Genomic DNA, 13,189 nt, shown 5'->3' with positions numbered 1-13,189 from the left:
AGCCTTGATTTACCAGCTACTCTGTTTCTTATCTGAGGCAACTGACATACAGAGCCCCCCTCAAATATTGAAGATTACTCATAAAGTTTTTACTTCTTAAACTAGGCAGCCTAAATACAGGCCTTATGGTTATGCTTTTCCAGTGAATAACAAATTGTATTATTTACCTGGAAACTCTGGATACTTACAACCAAACTCTGATATGGTCAGGCATCACTGCACACTTAAATCTTGACTTGCAAGAACAGACAGTGGGAAATGGCTAAAGTATCTAATTGCCGGCCATTTTTTGAGCCATTAATTATTATTTAGTTGCTTAGTCATATAGCCTTTAATTACAGGATGATAATTTGACCGTTCCTGATGACTGGCACACCTAAGACAAAACCAGAAGCTATGTATTTTCCTTTTGTCATAAAGGATTCAAATCCCTTCGCATCAACCTTGGGAGGGATTAATTTAATTTACGTAAGGGTGCTTGTAAAAAAATTTAAAAAATAATAATAATCATATTGAATGGCAAGTAATAATTATTGAACCGCTACAGCAAGGCAACGTTTGATTCGGAGGAAAAAGAAAAGGCATAAATTAGATCAAAAATATCATTTGATTCGTCGATCCTCACAAAAAGAAATGTCAAAATGAAATCGATCGAAAAAAAAAAAAAAAAAGATCTCGCGTTACTGCTGCTCTGAGCGGTAATTGGTAGGGATGACAGGATTTGAACCCGTGACATTTTGTACCCAAAACAAACGCTTTTATTTTTTTTTTATTTGAAAGGTTAAAAAGAGAGGTAATATCTATTCCTAAATATTAATCTGCCTTGCCTAGGAATCTCAATAACCAATAATTGGTAATTAACGTGGTACGGTAAGGAACTAGACAATATGACTTGACATACATGTTTGGTCCTTCATACCAAGGGTATTTATTGATTATGAAATCTAAATCTCCGTTGCCAGCAATCATGTTACTAATTTTATATATATGTTAAAATTGATACAATAAATTAAAATGATTGAAATTGCAAGGTGAGGGGAGGGCAGAGATGGGGCATAATAGCTAGTAACAAGCATTTTTTTGTATTTGTTTAATTGAACCAAAATGAGGTTGTGAAGAAGCAAGAAGACATTGTCGAAATGAAAACACAAAACTTCATGACTTAATAACATTCACTTGCTGGTTTTTAACCATGGTGATAATGCCCAGCATCTGGTACAGGGGATCTCAGCATATAAGTGAGGCTCTGCCGGATTAAACGTTCCGTCATACTCTGACGGAGTAAACTTCCTGTCGTTCAGAGTCCGAGACAGAAACAAAATTGATATTGAAAGGCCAAAAAAAAAAAAAGCCATGGAAGCACACTGCATCACATGAATCTGAAAAATAAAGCTGTAAAGATATGTACCTTGAATTGCCCCAAATTTGGGATTCTTGCTTCTATCAATAGAGGCCATGAACTCATTGATAAGATTTTACAGGCTAAAATCAAAGCACAGACACAGGCATTTCCGTGACACTTCAACATTCTGCTGCACAACAAATATGTTCCCATATATGCCAAATAAGTGAAATGAGTCTATTACTTTAAAATTTTATTTGATTATGGCCAAAATCAGACCTCTAATGTAGAGATTACAGTTAAAGAGATAATGCAGCATGCAGAAATCAGAATGGAGAAATGCCTCACTATATATAATAAACTTAATAATAAACTTTTTCATCATTTTGGTTGATGACTTTGTTACATACTAGAGAGTCAATAGTACTGAGAGGGAAGAAAAATCAACATTTGGATTTTGAACATCCAAGTCAAAGAAAAGAAAAAGCACTTTATTTCATAAATATTTTTGTTAAATTCATTTTCCTGAGCTCCAATGTGAACTCAAATCTTTGCTTCAGTTAACTATTCAACTGACCAAAATTGCTCTGTTTTCTTTGTTAGTACCCAGAACGTGCCATCTACAAGACAGCAATTTACATTCCTTAGGCCCACTGGCAAAAAAATTCAAAGAATACTGAAAAAAGATCTAACTGCTGCTGCACATTATTTCCCTTTCCTTGATGGTTTTAGGAGTGCTGAAATGTCTACAAAATGAAACGAAATACTGCTGGTCTGCCTAAGCATTTATGCACGACAGTAGAAGAAATTTGCACATAATTTTAGAGAGAACGAGCTGATGACAATTAGAGACAATATAAAAAAAAATCTTTAAATGTCATAAAAAAGGCTTATTATGTGAGTATTAAAACTCAAAAATTCGGCTATATGAGTGCAATTTGGAAAATTTGAATTGTCATGCTAACTGACCCACTTAGTTCAAAATATTCTAAAACAAGTATCATCGGTCCTTTAATTAAGTCATCCAACTGGGTGATGGAAAGGAATCTTGGGTACGTACACTAATGGCATTGAATAATCACACAAATAGTCTGATATACAGGAAACTAAGGTCTTGATCCCACAAAGAAGGGTAAACGAAACAGTTTAGTAAACGAGCTGCTGTATACAGAAATAGTGACGGCAGAAGCAGTCTAAATAACACGAAAAACAAAAAAAGTTTATATAACATAAAACCTGCTGAATGTATTATAGAAATTTAGATCCTAGAGTTTCTTTTGATCAACCAAGACAACCCAACTATTTCAGAAGCAATAGTTTCCACACAGCTGAGAGAAAGAGTGAGATGTATTTATGAATGTACTTGCAAGCACAGCACATATTTGAACTTCTAAGGATTTTAAAATATTACCTTTTGCATGTCGAGTCATACATGACCAAATTACTTTCTGCTGATTGCTGAGGACTCTCTGGACATAATGTTCCTCCATTTATCCTTGAGATCAGATGGAGTACGAGTAGGATCAAAAACATCACAACCAAATTCCAAAACTTTCTTCCAAGGAAGATTTTTATTTACTTTAGTTGAAAATTTTTCCACTCCTTCCTGCAATATGAGAGTAGATATCAACAAGCTAGCAAATTAAATCTTGAATAGATTCTAATTCACTAATCCATCTTGAATATTTAAGATTGAATCACAACAACAATTCAGCTTTTTAGAATTTAGCTCTTACTCTTACTTGCATTTAGAAACATGAAAACAATGTACAATATGAGATGCATTATACATACATACATATAGAAATGTTACAGTCTGGAATTTTAAAGTGCGGGAAAGTCTGGGAAAACTTTAAAACCGCATGGTTTAAAAGGCTTAAAAATGTAAGCCTTTAAAACTGTGCGGTTTTAAAGGTTTCCCGGACTTTCCCGCACTTTAAAATCCCGGACCAGAAAACTACTATACATACATATATATATATATATTCTCATAATTCAATTTTAAAGCAGTAGTGAAGGAAAAGCTTCTAAATTCTAGAAATGAGCTACCGAATTGAAATGTAAGAAAGATTTTAAGGAATCAAACAATATTAGGTAAAGGTGGAAAACCCTTTCAGAGACAGAATAATTTCAACAATGCGTTAAATGAAATTGAATCAATTGTCAATCTCATACAGATTCAAATATTTCATTAAGTGAAATCAGTATCATGATTTATAGTAGATGTCAAAACCAAAGGACATTATTTGGAAACACAAGCACAGTGATTTGGGTTGAAAGCAAACAGTAGCAATGACCATGAATCCATACCTTCAGCATTTCTTCTTCTTCAGCTGTCCAATGTAATCTCCTACGTTTTTCAGAAGCAAATGTGAAGTTTGTGCTGCAATGTGAAATGGAACAATAAATTCCAAATCAGTATAAGAAGCATATACAAATACCACAACTAACTCCTATTTTGCAACCAAATTGGAATATTTCCAACGTGAAATCCTATGAGAGAGTATAAACTTTCTAATATACTGCACATGCTACTCACAATTTTCCACCGGAAACTTGTGTAGACTTTTTGGAGGCAGTTGATTTCTCATTTCGAGCCTGAGCTATTTTCTCTGAATTAGCACCTTTTGGTGGGGATAACTTTTTTGATGAGTCAACATTCTGAGATTTTGTTTTCTTTGGGTTGGCACCCTTTGATGAGCGCAACTTTCTTGGTGAATCAACACCCCGAGATTGTGCCTTCTTACTACTTCCTGCAACACACCTCAGGCGCATCGACGTTGGCTCTATATCAGAATCAGACATTTCAGTTCTCAATGTTGTGGGGTCTACATTCTCTTCTTCTTCTCGCCTTTGTTCCTTCAATTTTTCAGTGTCAGGTATATCCCCTTTCCATAAATTAAGTAAAATATCAACGACAAATTCTTCTCCAACACAACAAGCAGTGTAAGGCTCTTCTTGCAGTTGGTCTTCAGCAATCTTCTCATGTCCACTGCCATCAACACATCCTAAATCTTCCAATGGTATCCCTTCTCCATCTTCTAAAAGTTCAAGCTCATGAGTTTCACAGACATTTTCCTCATGTCCACTGTCATCATTGCATCCTAAATCTTCCAATGGTATCCCTTCTCCATCTTCTAAAAGTTCAAGCTCATGAGTTTCACAGACATTGTCTTCACGTCCACTGTCATCATCGCATCCTAAATCTTCCAATGGTATCCCTTTTCCATCTTCTAAAAGTTCAAGCTCATGAGTTTCACAGACATTTTCCTCATTGGGCCTTTCTTTGCTAGTATAATTCACAAGTGATTCAATCCCAGGTGTTTTCTCTCGACCATGATTTATCTTGTCCCCAGTATGAGAATGAACAGCCAGAAGGTTACTCTGATTCTCAAGTGCCCTCTTAAATTTATCACAGGAATCAGCTGTCTTTGTATTGTCCCCATCATTCTCTAGCTCTCCCTCCACTTCCTCACTTAGATTCTTAACTTGAACATCATCCCTTCGATCCTCACAACCACCATAACTGTAATTTCTCTCTTGATGAAGAGATGACATATTCAGCTCATTTCCTTTATCTGTTCTACAATTCTCCTTCTTTTTATCACCACTAAAACTTTTAGAATCAATAAAACATGCCAACTGTTTCTTTGTTTCCATAGCCTTCTTCCACAACTCCTTTGTCCTCGTCAATTCACGTTTATACCAGCAATAGGGACAGTAAAAGTTTCCCACATCATCAAATTTAACTCCACAGCTCAGGCAGTTTTCATGTACAGAAATTGGGCATCCAGATTGACTACAAACCAACAGGTTCTCACCACGTCTATTACACTTAATACAAGGCTCTTCCTCCAAAAAATCAACATCCATAAAATCTCCACTCCGCCCCAAACCACTATGATTTTCTATGTGAATACCAATCTCATCATCATTATATGCAGAAGCCATATCTACATCGCCATTCATTTTGCTTAATGTTTCTCCATTTGCTTCATCCTTTGTAAAGATCCAACTAAAATTTTCAGAAGTTGTCATTTAAAAGTTTCTTAATTAAAAGTTAAAATTAGCATATAATATCATCAAGTAATGTTTTATTTTCAAAAAGCAATGTATCATTTTAGAGACTTCCCCTGATCTTTGAAAAACACACACACACACATTTTGCAAACGGTAACAAAAGAGAATAATCACGGAAAGAAAATGATCATATTGAATCATTTATAAAAGAAAAAAAAGCCACATTTGCATGAACAGTTGCAAGCGAGCATCTTTAGTTAGCCATTTTGTTCAAAAAAGGAAATGGTTAACTAAGCAGAAGGAAAAGCTCTCGAGAAGCGAACAGAGAAAGATGAAGAGACAGAGAGAAAATACCAGTTCATGTTCGTGATTGAAGAAACGAAGTGACTGACTTGTTGAAGTTCTACTTGGTGAAGCGGATTTAGGGACTCCAGTACTGCCACCGCGCGTTTTTGTTCTCATTTCCTCGCTACTACGATTCTCCGAGTGGCGCTGCGCGTTTTATACTTTTATTACAATCAAAACGCTGCGTTTAATATACATAGCAGCTGCTGGGACAAATATTGCTTGCATACATTTGACGTGGGCTTCGTGCACGTTTACCCTTTTCACTTTCTAAATACACCGCAAGTTTAGTGATCATCCGAAACGACATCGCATAGACACAGAATCGATTCAATTTTCAGCTTAAGATCAAACTGAGATCAGAACAGCGGATCACGCGTCAATTTTTAAGAGTTTGGGTTCGGGTTTGAGCGGAGCAATGAGAGGGGACAGAAGAGTCAATCGTTTTCATCTCGGAAATATCAGATTATATCTACATGATCGGAGGACAAGACGTTACTCGCCTTATGTACGGACGCAGAAGCGGCCGCTCGTTTGGACTCCAAACAGCCACCGGAAGTTTATTGAAGTGGCCAAAGAGTTGGGTGGCTTCGATAACGTCACGGCATTTTCGGTTTGGGAGATCATGAAGGCGGAGGTTGACGGTGTCAGTCCCACGTTAAATGACGCTTCGAGTGTTCTGGGTATGTTGCAGTTTATGTTCCCGGAGTACACGATCAGTCCGCCGCCGATGGTGACGTTTTACATGAATGTCAAGTCTGAGGTGGGTTCATATGAAGCAATGGTGAGTTATTTTGGGAAATTGAAATTGGCCCCAAGACTGAATCGAGTTCCTGTGACACAATGGTCAATGAATTTGGGAAATTTAATATTTAGGATCAGGATTAACTGCACATTATTGGGCTTGTTTAGTGTGAATTTTGTAATGTATATATATGCTTTTGTTGATTAATATAACAATCTTCCTTCCCTTCAAAGAAAGGAAGAATTCCAATGAAGTGTGATATTTTGAATTTGTTCAGAATTTCAACTTGAATCACAACTAATTGTGGATAGCCAAAACAGTTCAGCTCATTTGTTAGGATCATCCTTATTATTAGCAATTAATGAGAAATTGCACCTTAAGGAGTGAAAAGGGTATTTAACTTTTTTTCTTTTTCATTTTTTTTTCCTTTCATTCATAGAAAATGAACACACAAATCAAATGATGGCGAGAATGCCACAAGTCGAATGGCTATTGTTAAATTCCTTAATTTTCTCATTTATGTTTTCTCGTTGCTTTCAATGCAATTCAATTGCCCTACATCAAACCATTAGTGCCTAATAACAAATTTCTTCCTTTAGGCACCTATGAGAAAAGAATCCAGCCATTGACTTTCTAACTCAAATACTTTAACGTAAAAAAGTTTTCCACTTTCTTGGAAGCTTCCCTAGCTGCATCACTTTGATGGGTTTAAATATCTGGCGCATATTTCATGTGGGAATTTAACATTAGTTTTATATTTGTACATGGGATGTCTGTGGAGTACAAGATCGAGGAGTAATATGGAGCTTTTGGTCTACAATAAAATGGATAATAGCAGAAGCAACATTGATGAGAAACCATTGTTAGCTCAAATCAATCCATAGTTGAGGTTTGTTTTCTTTGCTTTCATTTACAATGAATTTTGAAGGTCTCTTGATTTTTCACAAAAGGGTATTTTTTGTTATGTAGATGGGATCATTGGAATACAGAGCATTGCTTGAGATGGAACACTAGAGCCTAGTGAATCCAGGTTCAATGGCGGTTAAGAAACCTTCATTTAAGTTGTCCAATGGCAGTTTAGATGTTAGCAGCGGTCAAAATGCATATGTGACCAGGAGTTGTAATGGGGCCATTGAGATCATCAAGGTTTTTGTATTCTCTACAAAACTAAACATATTGATAATTTTTGGCCCCGTAGCAATTGTTGTCGTTAAAACTTCTGGTGCTCATGAGAGTTTCTGTTTGTTTTTGTTGCCAATGTGTTTGTTCGTTCAAGAAGCTTGTGAAAATTACATTTCCTTTTACTGTTGATTTTGATTTCCTTGTGTGAATTTTCAGGGTTGGGTTTTCTTCTGAGAATGTTGGGGATCATTCCTCTAGCTGAGCGTCTTGGTTTTGTAACTGAGCAAGTTTCCTTTGCATTTTATCTGTATGGTTCTCCATATGAAATTTCATTTATATGAATTTTCAGACTCTAGATTATGACATTGGAATATACCAAAATTTGGTTATGCTTCCATTCGATTGTATCAATATTGAAAGGATAAATGATTTCATTAGTACCTAATTTGCAGCTTGTGCTTAATTTAATGTAGGCAGCTGGCTTTCTTTACAGGACCTACAGGCTCTTTTATTGTCGATAATGAAGTTTCAGTTTGACATCATTTCCATAAGTTTTTTATTTCTTCCACCCACCAAGCTCCTCTGTTCTTCAAGCTTCCAAATTCACGACAAGCTTTTATGTTTGTTTCTCTCAAAAAAAAAAAAAAAATTAGGTGAAAAATATGTTTGAGCATCAATTCGTTTACCGGGATTACTCAATGATAAAATATCCTCTTAATGCCATTTGCAGTTGGAGGTCTACTAAATACTACTTTCAGAAATTTAACAGAATTGATAATATCAAATTTAGCATAAAAAGGGCACATGATGCGTGTAGTTCAACAATCATTACTCGGTTCTATTTTATCAAACATGCTGCTGGTGCTAGGCTCTGCTTTCTTCTATGGGGGACTTGTGAATGCATAGAGGGAGCAAGTGTTTAGTAAGGTCTGTTAGCATTTTGATCACATTTGATATCTTAAACCAAGGGAAAAATTCTTTGTTGTTCTTTAACTCTTTATGTCCATTACTAAGTTTGTTTATCTTATGTCCATTTATAAGTTTGTCAACAGAGAGGTTAAAACTGCTCTAATTTTATTGATAGGCAGTTGCTTCAGTGAACTCTGGATTGCTGATGGCAGTAATGGGTTTATTGTTCCCTGCTGTTCTCCATGCTACACACACCGAGCTGCATTTTGGGAAGTCTGAATTGGCCCTCTCAAGATTTAGTAGCTATATCATGCTTGTGGCTTATGCTGCCTATCTATATTTTCAGCTGAAGAGTCAGCGGCAACTACGTGATCAGGTTATGTCTGTACTAAGAAAACAAGAAAAGCATAAAAACCAGCCTCATCAAGCAAAAGATAATCAAGAAACAGAGTTAAGAATACTACTAAAGAGTAAAGAGCCGGGCAAATCACTCGTTGGTTGAGTGGTATACACTGACTACATTAGTTGAAGTTCTTCAAACTACAACAAAATATATTTATTACATTGAGAATATTAGTATGGTTCAAACACTATAGGTAATTAAGGTCTTATTTGGAAGTGAGGTGCTGTAACTTTTAAGTTACAACTGATGTGGAAAAAAAAACTGTAACTATGAAACAAAAATTAATAATATATAATAAATATAAATTTTAAATAATAATTTTGATAAAATTATTAAAGATATAATATAATTTTTATTATACAAGTAAAAAATTATATTAACATAATTTATAAGTTACAGCAATTAGTGTTTACCAAACACTTTAATGTTGTAACTTAAAAGTTACAATTATTTAATCTCAATCACAAACACACCCTAAATATTCAATACAATGTTCTAACACATATATAATTATAAATAGCAAATTTTTGCAAGCTCGCTGCATGAACATGAGTACTTATCGATTGTTTGGAAGCTTTTAAAGGTGGGGTTGGCTTATTTCCTAGAATATAATTCTATATATTGTTTGTTGCAAAAAGTAATGTGTGGATAATCATTTTAAATCAGTGCATATGTCAAAAAGTCATATTTACTCGTAAAAATTATTCTTTTTTCATTATGTTGACGGTTGATTTACGAGAGTAATTTTAATTCATTTGTGCTGAAGGGGTGGCAATCTGAGTCAAGATTCACCTATTTGATTCTATTCGATACGAATTAATTGGGTTTGAATTTGAAAAAATTGATTCGTTTAATAAACAAATGAATTTGATTCGATTTGTTAATTAAACGAATCAAATCCAAGTTTGAGGAGATTGATTCACTTATTTGTTTAGAATTCATTTAATAAATAGGTTATAAACAAATCAAATACGATCCATTCATTTATTATTCGTTCAATTAAACTTATTTATCCTTAAATATGTACGAAAAAATTTTGAAGTTTGAAGGCTAATATAGTAATTGTAAATTATAAAATTTGTATTTTGTAAGATGTTAAATTCATGATCTTTTTACATTATATTCTACTTAATTTTTGTTCAGTAATTATATTTTTATAAACGATTTCATTGTCAACTCGATTCGTTATAAAATACATGAGTAGTAAATAAATTTATGTTCGATTCGTTTCTTAATTCTACTAAAGGAATTAAACGAATTGAACCAAATATTCATTTAATAAATAAATCAAATCAAAATCAACAGACTTTTGAGCCAATTTATTTATGGTTTGATTTGAATTCCATTTGTTTATTTGTTTTGCCGCCCCTAAAATAAAGATATATTGGTTTTGACTTGTTTCTGCATGATCCTTTTCTTAGTTTTGCTTTTGACGATTGCTTTTTACTGGACCTTAGCTTATGCTTAAGAAATAAGGTTAATTTTGTCCAATCTGATTCGTTGTACTCTTTCTTTTAATTTAATAAAGGCTTACTTGTTTTGCCATTGTTTACCAAATAACAAAATATTCTTGTTTTCATTAACCTTTTAACAAAATTGACAAAATAAGATATTAAAATTTATAAATAACCCAAGCGGTAAAAAATTTTGCTAGACCAAATATTAAGTGTTATTTTCCCTTGAAAATACATGTAGTAAGTGCACAAATTGATGGTTACTTTTTGGTATGCTTAATTAGGAGTATCTTGGACATTATTTTGTAGCACTAATATGTATGTTATAATAAAAAATCTACAGCACGCAAGTATCCCAGATCAAGCCTATTATAAATACAACTCAGATTTTATCCTCTTCTTTTCAGACATTAATCATCTTATTACCCCGATGCCTCTGGTTCCATCGGTAACAAGGGCTACCCTGTAGAGACCACCTTTGCTTTTTGCATCTTCACATGTTTTTCCAATTTTGTTGAACTGCTGGCTGCTGCTATTTTCGTCTTATCATATAAGTAACAGTTAGTGGTATTTATTCGGAAACATTTTACTTTGCCACACAGACTTAAACTATAAGGAAACTTGGATTGCAAGTAAAGTCACTGTAAATTCAACCTGTTACCCTTTTCAAACTTTGAATAGCCATTTAATACAAAATAATATTTCTTTGGTGACTTGACTAATTGGGTTTTTGGAAGATGAAATTGTACGCTGCATTGGCTTCATAATTAAAACTATCATGATTAAAAGACACAACTTTATTATACAAGAAAGATTTCAGTACAGCTTCTGGCACTCTAAAAAAAAGAAAAGAAAAGAAAAGAAAAAAGAAACCTTGACTGACTGGAAATACCGGCTAGAACAAAGAGGATTTGTCTAATTTCCAGTTGAGCGCAATCCATTCACATTCACAGTCACAGTCACCCCTCCATCGACACAAATAATCTGCCCTGTGATATATGAAGCAGCTGGAAGGCAAAGGAATGCCACCAATGAAGAAACCTCATCAGGCTCTCCAGCTCGACCGATGGGTGTTTGACGTGCTATTCCATCCAGAAATTCACTTCCTTCAGGACCTTCCTGAGAAAAGATGGAATCAATCAGTTTCACCCGTAAGAAAAATACATAATTGTAGATACGATGAAATCCAACACTAGGTATATAAGGTTGAGAAAAACTTGTGCCCAGAAAAGGAATTGTGTGCTGCAGCAACTATTTTTTGACGCTCTGGAACACACTTCAGGCATTATGGATAGCATAACCTTACACGGATACAAGCTTTAGTTATTTGTTTATTTATTCTTTTTCATGACAGTGACACTTTTCAGTTTACCTGCTGCATGCTAGATGTTGTATTTTTGTTTCAACATGCTCTCATGGTAAAGTATTTAAGTTGTTATTTACATGCTCTAGAAGAAGTACAGCACAGTTGAATTAGAAGGAATGGCAAATTAGCAAAATGTGTTTTTTTCTTCATTTTACTGTCTTCCCTTGATGCCAACAGATAATACCTCAAAAGGTTTGATCATTGAGGTTTTAATAACCCAGGGTGCAACTGTATTAGTACGGATGTTATCCTTTGCCCACTCGCATGCCAAATTCTTCGTTAGTTGATTCATGGCTCCTGCAAGTAAAGTGTATGACAGATTTTATTAGCAGATATATGCATTCATATTTCTTGGAAGTTGGAATCTTACAGAATTTTCGAGAAGAAGAAATAAAACCGATTCGCACCTTTGTATGCACCATACAGAGAAACAGAAGGTATTCCTCTAACGCCCCCAACAGAGGAAATAAATACGATACTTCCATTCCCTGATGCTTTAAACAGAGGATGTGCTAGTTGAGACAGATGAAAAACAGACTCGAAATTTGTGCTGCTTACAGTTGACATGTCCTCAGCTGTAATATCCACCGTTGGTTTTACGAAAGCTATTGCAGCATTGTTTATCTAAAGAAAATGTTAATCACATAAACTCATATCTGATATGTAAAACTAATTGTTTTGCAGGAGCTTGGAAGCTAGGCTTACAAGAATGTTGAGCTTCCCCTGAAAGATGGAGGTGACAGTCTCTATTAGCTTCTCACGCTGTTCGCGGGATGACAGGTCACATACTGACCCCGTTACTTTGAACCCTTTGTTTTTCCATTCATGTAAACGTGCATCGAGCTCAATTTGATTACGTGAACATGTGTGAACAATTGCTCCAAATCTTGCTAATTCTTCTACAGTAGCATGCCTAATCACAATCAATGAATTTCCAGCAAATAAGTTCAGATCCAAATATGCTTGGGAAAAAAAAAAAAATCAAACAGACAGAAAGAAAAAGAGAGTAAAACTTACCCTATGCCTCGGGTTCCTCCAGTGACTAAAGCAGTCATTCCATTGAGAGACCATCTTTTGTTTCTACGAATGAGCTCTTGTTCTCCCATGCTTGTCTTCAAATTTTGCTGAAAGCCTTTACAAGTATTTGTTGCTTCTTTTTGAGGACCACAAAAGCCACCTTATCAAAAACACCGAAACATAAGCTGTTCATTTCACAACCACGCCGAGGTTTGGACCAACGCCCGATTGCCAATGCGTCAGTGGTTGGGGACCACTCTTTAGTAATGCTTGTGGTTACCTCAATGAGTGGTTCCAGTACTGTTCACCGACTAAAGTGATCAAAAATAGCAGGGGCGGATCTGTTAGCAGCCCGGTATAAGAAAAAAAAAATTCAGTTAGTTTGATTAAAATTACGAAAATGTCATTAATTATTAATTACGAAAATATCATCAATTGTTAATTATAAAGTACCATTCATCATTAG

The 13,189-nt window shown here is 34.8% G+C and overlaps 2 protein-coding genes and 1 long non-coding RNA gene across 6 annotated transcripts; 1 reads left to right on the top strand and 2 right to left on the bottom strand.

Annotated features, from left to right (window-relative positions):
- Positions 1 to 777: 777 nt before the first annotated feature.
- On the bottom strand, positions 778 to 5,873 carry LOC102612342 (uncharacterized). Of its 3 annotated transcripts, none has more exons than XM_052443063.1 (6): positions 5,717 to 5,873; positions 3,882 to 5,341; positions 3,653 to 3,725; positions 2,754 to 2,948; positions 1,409 to 1,532; positions 778 to 1,290 (listed from the first exon to the last, which is right to left on the bottom strand). In XM_052443063.1, exons 1-4 carry the CDS (start codon positions 5,822 to 5,824, stop codon positions 2,784 to 2,786), a joined length of 1,806 nt encoding a protein of 601 aa, XP_052299023.1. In that variant the 5' UTR covers positions 5,825 to 5,873; the 3' UTR covers positions 778 to 1,290; positions 1,409 to 1,532; positions 2,754 to 2,783. The 3 variants fall into 3 exon arrangements, with proteins under 3 accessions (XP_052299023.1, XP_052299022.1, XP_052299024.1); XM_052443062.1 differs by having other exon boundaries at positions 1,409 to 1,529; XM_052443064.1 differs by having other exon boundaries at positions 1,409 to 1,529; positions 3,882 to 5,357; positions 5,717 to 5,830.
- A 143-nt stretch (positions 5,874 to 6,016) lies between these two features.
- LOC102611172 (uncharacterized) lies at positions 6,017 to 9,134 on the top strand. Of its 2 annotated transcripts, none has more exons than XR_008055616.1 (4): positions 6,017 to 7,341; positions 7,422 to 7,598; positions 7,791 to 8,501; positions 8,659 to 9,134. It is a non-coding gene; the product is annotated as an uncharacterized LOC102611172 (long non-coding RNA). The 2 variants fall into 2 exon arrangements; XR_372460.4 differs by having other exon boundaries at positions 8,663 to 9,133.
- A 1,985-nt stretch (positions 9,135 to 11,119) lies between these two features.
- On the bottom strand, positions 11,120 to 12,987 carry LOC102611363 (tropinone reductase homolog At5g06060-like). Its single transcript, XM_006493494.4, has 5 exons — positions 12,724 to 12,987; positions 12,412 to 12,619; positions 12,114 to 12,330; positions 11,891 to 12,003; positions 11,120 to 11,459 (listed from the first exon to the last, which is right to left on the bottom strand). Exons 1-5 carry the CDS (start codon positions 12,810 to 12,812, stop codon positions 11,256 to 11,258), a joined length of 831 nt encoding a protein of 276 aa, XP_006493557.1. The 5' UTR covers positions 12,813 to 12,987; the 3' UTR covers positions 11,120 to 11,255.
- Between the last annotated feature and the right edge of the window lie 202 nt (positions 12,988 to 13,189).

This window comes from Citrus sinensis, chromosome 6 (assembly GCF_022201045.2).
Source record: "Citrus sinensis cultivar Valencia sweet orange chromosome 6, DVS_A1.0, whole genome shotgun sequence".
In the NCBI taxonomy this organism is placed as follows: domain Eukaryota; kingdom Viridiplantae; phylum Streptophyta; class Magnoliopsida; order Sapindales; family Rutaceae; genus Citrus; species Citrus sinensis.
Note: the sequence above shows the minus strand (reverse complement) of the source record. Positions and strands in the feature narration are given on the sequence as shown.

Excerpts from the sequence above, each read along its gene's own strand:
- LOC102612342 (XM_052443063.1), bottom strand. The coding sequence starts at position 5,824 with ATGAGAACAAAAACGCGCGGTGGCAGTACTGGAGTCCCTAAATCCGCT. Across the intron at positions 5,342-5,716 it reads TCAATCACGAACATGAACTG|GATGAAGCAAATGGAGAAAC; the intron begins GTATTTTCTCTC and ends ATCTTTACAAAG. Across the intron at positions 2,949-3,652 it reads AAGAAGAAGAAATGCTGAAG|GAAGGAGTGGAAAAATTTTC; the intron begins GTATGGATTCAT and ends CTCATATTGCAG.
- LOC102611363 (XM_006493494.4), bottom strand. The coding sequence starts at position 12,812 with ATGGGAGAACAAGAGCTCATTCGTAGAAACAAAAGATGGTCTCTCAAT. Across the intron at positions 12,331-12,411 it reads AGGGGAAGCTCAACATTCTT|ATAAACAATGCTGCAATAGC; the intron begins GTAAGCCTAGCT and ends CATTTTCTTTAG. Across the intron at positions 11,460-11,890 it reads CAATGATCAAACCTTTTGAG|GAAGGTCCTGAAGGAAGTGA; the intron begins GTATTATCTGTT and ends ATCTTTTCTCAG.